The 8421-nt window shown below is 33.8% G+C and overlaps 1 protein-coding gene across 1 annotated transcript; it reads left to right on the top strand.

Annotated features, from left to right (window-relative positions):
• Positions 1–4805: 4805 nt before the first annotated feature.
• Positions 4806–5750, top strand: LOC141516939 (olfactory receptor 5D18-like). Its single transcript, XM_074227894.1, has one exon. It carries the CDS (start codon positions 4806–4808, stop codon positions 5748–5750), a length of 945 nt encoding a protein of 314 aa, XP_074083995.1.
• Positions 5751–8421: the final 2671 nt, after the last annotated feature.

Raw genomic sequence — 8421 nt, 5'->3', positions numbered from 1 at the left:
TCTGTATATTTTAGAAATGAGTCCTTTGTCAGAATCATTAGTTGTAAAGATTGCTTCCCAATTTACTACATTTCTTTTGATCTTGGTTTCAGTGGTTTTGTCTGTGCAAAAGATCTTTAATTTAATGTAATCTAAATCATCTAATTGGTTTTTGGTGATGGTCTCCAAATCTTCCTTAGGCATAAACTGTTCCCCTTTCCATAGATCTGACAAGTAAACTATTCCTTGATCTCCTAATTTGCTTATAGTATTGTTTTTATGTTTAAGTCCTGTAACCATTTGGATCTCATCTTGGTAAATGGTGTTAGGTGTTGGTCTAATCTAAGTTTCTTCCATACTAATTACTAATTATTCCAGCAGTTTTTATCAAAGAGGGAGTTTTTAATCCCAATGCCTGGACTCTTTGGGTTTATCAAACAGCAGATTAAAATAATCATCTCCTGCTTTTACACACCTAGTCTATTCCACTGTTCCACCACTCTATTTCTTAGCCAATACCAAACAGTTTTGATTACTCATGCTTTCTAATATAATTTTAGATCAGGTAGGGCTAAGCCACCTTCTTTTGCACTTTTTTTCATTAAGCTCTCGGAAATTCTTGACTTTTTATTTCTCCATATGAATTTACTTACCATTTTTTCTAACTCATTAATTTTTTTGGAATTTTGATTGGTAGAGCACTAAACAGATAGTTTGATTTTGGTAGAATTGTCATTTTTATTATATTAGCTCTACCTATCCATGAACAGTTGATAATATGCCCAGTTATTTAAATCTGATTTAATTTGTGTGAGAAGTGTTTTGTAATTGTTTTCAAAAAGATTCTCAGTCTGTCTTGGCAAATAGACTCCCAAGTATTTTATATTGGCTGAGGTTACTTTGAATGGGATTTCTCTTTCTAGCTCTTCCTGCTGTATCTTTCTAGTTACATAAAGAAAAGTTGAGGATTTATGAGGGTTTATTTTATAACCTGCAACTTTGCTAAAATTGCTAATTGTTTCCAGTCATTTTTTGAATGATTTCTTGGGATTCTCTAGGTAGACCATCATGTCATCTGCAAAGAGTGAGAGTTTTGTCTCTTCCTTCCCAATTGTAATTCCTTCAATTTCTTTTTCTTCTCTAATTGCTGAAGCTAACATTACTAATACAATATTGAATAGTAGTGGTGATAATGGGCATCCTCGTTTCACCCCTGATCTTATTGGGAATGACTCTAGCATCTCAACATTGAATATAATGCTTGTTGATGATTTCAGATAGATACTGCTAATTATTCTAAGGAACAGTCCATTTATTCCTACACCCTCTAGAGTTTTAGTAGGAATGGATGCTGTATTTTGTCAAAAGCTTTTTCAGCATCTATTCATATGATCATATGATTTCTGATAGGTTCGCTGTTGATATAATTGAGTATACTAACAGTTTTCCTAATATTGAACCAACCCTGCCTTCCTGGAATAAATCCTACTTCATCATAATGTATTATCCTAGTGATGACTTGTTGTAATCATTTTGCTAAGATTTTAAGGTTTTTTTTCATCTATATTCTTCAAGGAAAGAGGTCTATAATTTTCTTTCTCTGTTTTAACTCTTCCTGGTTTAGGTAACAACACCATATTGGTTTCATAGAAAGAGTTAGGCAGAGTTCCATCTTTCCCTATTTTTCAAAAGAGTTTATATAGAATTAGAACCAATTGTTCCTTAAATGTTTGGTAGAATTCACTTGTGAATCCATCAGGACCTGGAGATTTTTTTCTTAGGGAGTTCAATGATGGCTTGTTGAATTTCTTTTTCTGAGATAGTGTTGTTTAGGTATTTAATCTCTTCTTCATTTAACTTGAGCAACTTATATTTTTGTAAATATTAATCCATTTCACTTAGATTATCAAATTTATTGGCATATAGTTGGGAAAAATAATTTTGAATTATTACTTTAATTTCCTCCTCATTGGTGGTGAGTTCACCCTTTTGAATTAGTTTATTGTTTTAATTTTGGTTGTTATTGTTCTTGATTCTTTATCCTTTTTTAAATTTTTATCCATTTGTAGATGCCTATTAACAAGTTAAAAAATTTCCCTCCACCCTTCTTTTGCACCTTGCTCCTCTCAGTAGAGAACAGTCAAATTAGAATTTTACATACATATTTTGTTAACATATTTACAAATTAGTAAATTTTGGCATGAGGAATTAGGATTATGGGAAAAAGATACATAATAACTACCTTTTAAATAAAATGTTCATCAGATTCATCAGGTGTTTTTTCCTTTCTTTATTTTGTTTTGTTATTCTTCCTACAGGTGGAGATAATTCAGTTCATAACTCTGTGTACTGTCAAGAGGAGTTGCTTCCATCAGGTTTGTGCATCTCATAATGTTGTTGATGTTCTTTTAACTCTACTCCCTTCACTCAGCATCAGATTCTGTAAGTTATTCCATGCTTCTCTAGAGTCTGACCATTAATGGTTTCCCGTAGAACAATAATATTCCATAGTATTCATGTACCCTAAAGTTTTAGCCATTCCCTAATTGATGGGCATGCCCTCAATTTCCAATTCTTTGCCACTACATAAAGAACTGCTATGAATATTTTGGAACATGTTGGACTTTTCCCATTTTTTATAATCTCTTCTGGATATAGTCCTACAATTGGAAATTCTGTGTCAAGGGGTAAAAACAGTTTTATTGCTCTACGGTACAGTTACATACTGCTCTCCAGAAAGGATGGATCTGTTTACAACTCCTCCAGCAATGCATCAATGTCCCAATCCTGCCACAACCTCTCCAACATTGATTATTTTCCCTTCCGGGCTAATGTAATAGTTATGAAATGCTACCTCATTGTTGTTTTAATTTTCATTTTAGTCAGTAGTGATTTGGACCATTTTTTCATATACTTATATATATATATCTTTAATTTCTTCATTTGAAAACTGTCAGCTGATATCCTTTTACCATTTATCAATTGGGGAAATGACTTGTGACCTTACAAATTTGATGTAATTCTGTATATATCTTAGAAATGAGACCTTTATCAGAACTCCTGATTGTGAAGATTGTTTCCCAACTTACTGTTTCTCTTCTAATTTCAGCAGCATTGATTTTATTAGTGCAAAAACTTTTTTTAAAAAATTTAATGTAGTCAAAATCATTCATTTTGCAGTTTATAATGTACTCTAATTTTTCTTTGGTTATAAATTTATCTCTTTTCTATAGATCAGATCGATGAGTATTTTTTTGTTCAATGAATTTATCTATGGTATCACTCTTTATGGATAAATCTTGTAAATACTTTGATCCTTTTTTGGTATATGGTGTGAGATGTGGATCTATGCCTACTTTTTGGCATACTATTTTCTAATTTTCCAACAATTTTTGTGAAATAGTGAGTTCTTTTGCCAGAGGGTGATCCTTCATCCTTGGAGAGGACTAATGATGAGTATGATGAGGAATTGCAAATTTATCAACCTCAGTTGCTCTTTCAGAATCAGAGAAGTCTCGTGGCAAGATAAAAATCATGATGACTAGGAAAGATCTGCATTGTAGAGTATGGCCTTGGCTCAATTATGAGAATAATTTTAAAGCAATAAGCACCTTTTCCCCATTCCAGTCAATATAAACTTTACAATAGAATATTTAGAAAGAATTCAAAGAAAAACTCATGTTATGGCATAGAAGTTTTCTTCTTTTGAAAGCAGCTATAGAAAGATGAACTTTTTTTCATTAAAATAAGGGGAAGAGATTTGAGAACATCTAACTTCAACTTATCATCACAGAACACTAGTTTATTAGTATGAGATAATTTAAAAGTCATAGTCTTGGGCAGCTAGGTGATGTGGATAGAGCACCTGCCCTGGAGTCAGGAGTCCCTGAGTTCAAATCTGATCTCAGACACTTAAAAGTACCTACCTGTGTGGCCTTGGGCAAGCTACTTAACCCCATTGCCTTGCAAAATCTAAAAAAGGTCATAGCCTTCCACTATTTCAATAGGGAATCTTTCTTTGTTAACTGCTCTGTGGACAAAACAGACAGAGGACAATCTCCAGATCTAAGTGCCTCATTATGGGAAGGAACAAGTTGAAGAAAGGGCAAAGGTGGATGATCTTCATGAAGAAAGGAAACTACTTCAAGACAAAAGAGTCTAAGTGAAAGCAATTTGCATGGACAAGCTAAAGCAACAACTTTTATCATTACCTTCCTGTGTCTTAAGGGCTACCTAGTCAATCATGCAAGAAATAAATAAGCAGTTCTAAATAAGCAGTTCTAATTTTTCTACTAGGCAGAAGATTCTTGGGTTTTAGGCTAACTGAAAAAAAAATTAAAGACATTCTATATCTTTAGACTTGTGAACTTCTCTCTTGGAAACAATATTGGAAATATTTATTTGCATAAATGTATGTAAACCATAAATAGTAGATTTTGGAAAGATCATTTTGTGGAGGGAAAATGGCATTTGTGTTAACTTCTGAAGAAAACTAAAGTTATTAAGATGGGAACTGGCAAAGAGAGTACCTTGGAGCAGTGCAGGACAATGCACAGAAAGACTCTGACACAGTCAGTGTGAGGAATAGCAATGTATTTTAAAGAATATATGAGGAATAGCAATATGGTCAAATTTTCTAGGCCATAGAATTTATGAAGGGGAATAATTTATATTTAAATGGACAATGTAGGTTGAAGTCTTCAACCAAGAAGCTAGGTAATCAACTATATTTTAAGAGAGGAATGATTGTCTTTGAAATTAAGACTATAAGATGTAGTCATTGAAATTTCAACTCTGAAATGCTATAACTTTCTTTAACAGGAACAATGATGAGTGAAGACAGAAATCAGAGTGCTGTGGTTGTATTCATTCTCTTAGGATTCTCTGATTACCCAGATCTTCAAATTCCCCTTTTCTTTCTATTTCTGATTATCTATATGGTCACAGTGATGGGAAACCTGGGCATGATCATCATCATCAGAATCAACACGAAGCTCCACACCCCTATGTACTTTTTCCTCAGTCATTTATCTTTTGTGGATTTCTGTTATTCCACTGGAGTTACACCCAAGCTCTTAGAAATTCTAGTTGTAGAAGACAGAAGAATTTCTTTTGCATGCTGCATCTCACAGTACTTTTTCACTGCTACCAGTGTGTTGATTGAAGCTTGCTTATTGGCAGTAATGGCCTATGATCGATATGTGGCCATTCGGGATCCTCTTTTGTACATGGTTATCATATCTCAGAAACGATGCATGCTACTGGTGACTGGGTCATATGTGTGGGGAATAACTTCATCCTTCATTTTTACCTACTCTCTCATTAGACTGTCTTTCTGTGGGACTAACATAATTAATAATTTTCTCTGTGAATATTCTGTTCTCCTTTCTGCCTCCTGTTCAGATAAACACATTAGTGAAATGATACTTTTTATTCTTGCTAATTTTAATGTTTTCAGCACCCTCATCACCGTTCTCATGTCCTATATTTTAATCTTTTTCACAATCATAAATATGCAGACAGCCACTGGGAGGATTAAGGCTTTCTCCACCTGTGCCTCACACCTGACTGCCATCTGCATCTTCTATGGGTCCCTTCTCTTTCTCTACTGTGTCCCCAGTTCGAAAAACTCGTGGCTCATAGTCAAAGTGACTACTGTTTTTTACACAGTGGTAATTCCCATGTTGAATCCCCTAATATACAGTCTAAGGAACAAAGATGTGAAAGAAACTGTCAAGAAACTAATGGGCACCAATATAGTCTCTTTCTAAAATTATTTGCTGGCCTTGTGACTCTGAGGTCAATATTTTGTTGACTCCAAAAGTCTTTGAAAATCCCTAATTTATCGTTGTCGAACAATGGCTATTCTGCATTTTTGATAAGGCTAAGTATTAGAGGATCTATATAAGCCTTTGAAATTCTAGGTCTCGTACGAAAGAACGAGATAGCAAGAGAGCATGAGAGCGAGAGAGAGAGAGACAGACAGAGAAATATCGTTATTGAGCAAAGAGATAGAGAAACAGAAAAAGACAGTCAAAGAGAAGACAGGGCTCTTTACATTTACTTTTCTCTGTCTCCACCTCACTATATCTTTGTTTCCCTTTCTCTCACTCTGACTCTCAGTCTCTTTCTTGCTACCTCTCACTCTCTGTCTGTCTCTGTCTCTGTCTTTCTCTTTGTCTCTCTGTCTCCCCCTCTACAGATCTTCCTAAACATATATATATATATATATATATATGGGTTTTTTTGTGTGTGTGTGTATGTGTATTTGCAAGGCAAATGGGGTTAAGTGGCTTGCCCAAGGCCACACAACTAGGTACTTGTTCAGTGTCAGAGGCCAGAGTTGAACTCAGTTCCTCCTGAGTCCAGGACCGGTACTCTATCCATTGAGCCACCTAGCTGCCCTCCATATATTTAAAATAAAAAATTATTTCATTCTCTTTCACTACCAGTACCCTACCTCTGAGATTTTCTTGGATTTTTACAATAATGGTGACTGTGTCAGTCTGTTTGTGTGTGTGTGTCTGTGTGTGTCTGTGTCTGTGTCTGTGTGTGTGTGTGTGTGTGTGTGTATTTCGCTTAGTGAAATGTGTCTTGACCCTGGAATGAGAACGATTTTTGTTTCTGAGTTTATTTCTGACCTCACACAATGACTAGCTATATGACTTTGGAGAAGTCATTTAACTCCCCTTTGGTTTTCTCATCTGGAAATTGAATTGGAGAATTAAATTACTAACCACTCTAGTATTTTCCCCAACAAATCTTCAAATAGAATATGAATGTCTTGGACATGACTGAAATGAATGAACAACAACAAAAATTATATATATATATATATATGTATATATAAATTGTCTATTCATATATTTATATGTCTGACTATATTAATGCATATATGTATATGTGTTCACAATAAACACTTCAAATGTACATAATTATTCACTTGTTGTCATCCAGGTTAATTTAACATTCTTGAGAATACTTGCTTCATTTTTGCGATTTTTTTAATCTCTTGTCTATTAATTAAAATGTCACAAGGACATCATTGCATTACTATTTTCTGCCTCTATTAAAATTTCAACTTCTCTGTATATCTCCAGTAGAATACCTTGCAAGGGTATATTAATATTTGTTTCCTTATAGGCTGTCAAGAAACATTTCCAACTTTACAGAAGTAATTATTATATTGCTTGAAGTGATTGAAAAATGAGAGGAGATATTTTCTTATCATAAAAGTGTTTTGGTATGAGGTTCATCATCAGCTTAAACATCATGGAATGACATGACATTTCAGGTGCAACATGTGTTAATGTGGGAATGGCATTGTGAGCTTAAGAGTCCTGGTGTCCAGTGACCATCCTTAAAGTAGAGAATCTTACCTGAGATCCTTAGCTGAGATCAGATAACCATGTGAAATAATATTGTTTCCACTTTCTCTGCCAGGACCTAGAGTAGGGAGAAATTCTATATATTGAAATCAACTTTTCATAATGTCCTAATCATCCTGTGCAAGGTGAAATACAGAAATATATATTAATTTATGTATAGAATTAGTTATGTAAGTGATGCCGGCAAAGACTTATTCTCAAACCACTGAGGGGAAATGATTGGAATGGAATGTATATAATTAGAATGGAATATTTGTAATTGAATAAATTAATGGAACGGTTATGTGATAATTTGCATCTAATCACATTTATTATAATTTTATGAAAAGATAATGTTGATATTTCTGAAGGTAGAAAAAATTTCTAACAAGTTCAATTTAATTTCTAGAAAATTTCTAAATGTGCAAGTGACATAGCAGAAACATTTTATTTTTATTGAATTCCTTTGAGACCACATATTCAGGCTGGGTCAGTAGAAAGTCTCCAGAGCTTAGGTTCCAATAGACTTAGAGAAAATGCAAGGTCTTCTACATAACTATCATACTGGGATTCAGAAAGAGAAAAAGAACTATTCTCTAATTCTGTACTTTATTCTAAAGTAGACAGAGAACCACATGTTCTGAGTTTAATTATTCGGAATGGATCAGGGAGGGATCTAATCATGAAATTACTATGTCTCAAGATATACTATCAGTATTATGGACCTAAGAAGTGAAACATCCTGGAGATTCTGTTTCCTGGTGAGTAGATCTTTCTGGTAATTTTATCCCTATAACATTGTTCCTGTATTAACTGAAAACTAGAATATTCCTTTTAATAGTTTCCTGAAAAATAAATCAGAAGGGAAAAATCACAAAGGAAATGCAAAAAAGAGAGAATGAGGGAACTTAGTTCACCATTTTTATCATCATCATCATCGTCATCATTCATTCATTCATCCATTCACTTTTTGATGACTACTTTTGTGCAGGGAACCTTATATTTATGAATCTTAAGAGGTATCAAATGATATCTCTTCCCATAAATGCTTTTTAAGAAGATGAGATAGGTGCAT

Source organism: Macrotis lagotis, chromosome 3, assembly GCF_037893015.1.
Source record: "Macrotis lagotis isolate mMagLag1 chromosome 3, bilby.v1.9.chrom.fasta, whole genome shotgun sequence".
NCBI lineage: Eukaryota > Metazoa > Chordata > Mammalia > Peramelemorphia > Peramelidae > Macrotis > Macrotis lagotis.
This window is presented reverse-complemented; position numbering and strand designations above follow the sequence as displayed.

What these genes read in the sequence shown, in the direction of transcription:
- LOC141516939 (XM_074227894.1), top strand. Translation starts at nt 4,806, where the DNA reads ATGATGAGTGAAGACAGAAATCAGAGTGCTGTGGTTGTATTCATTCTC.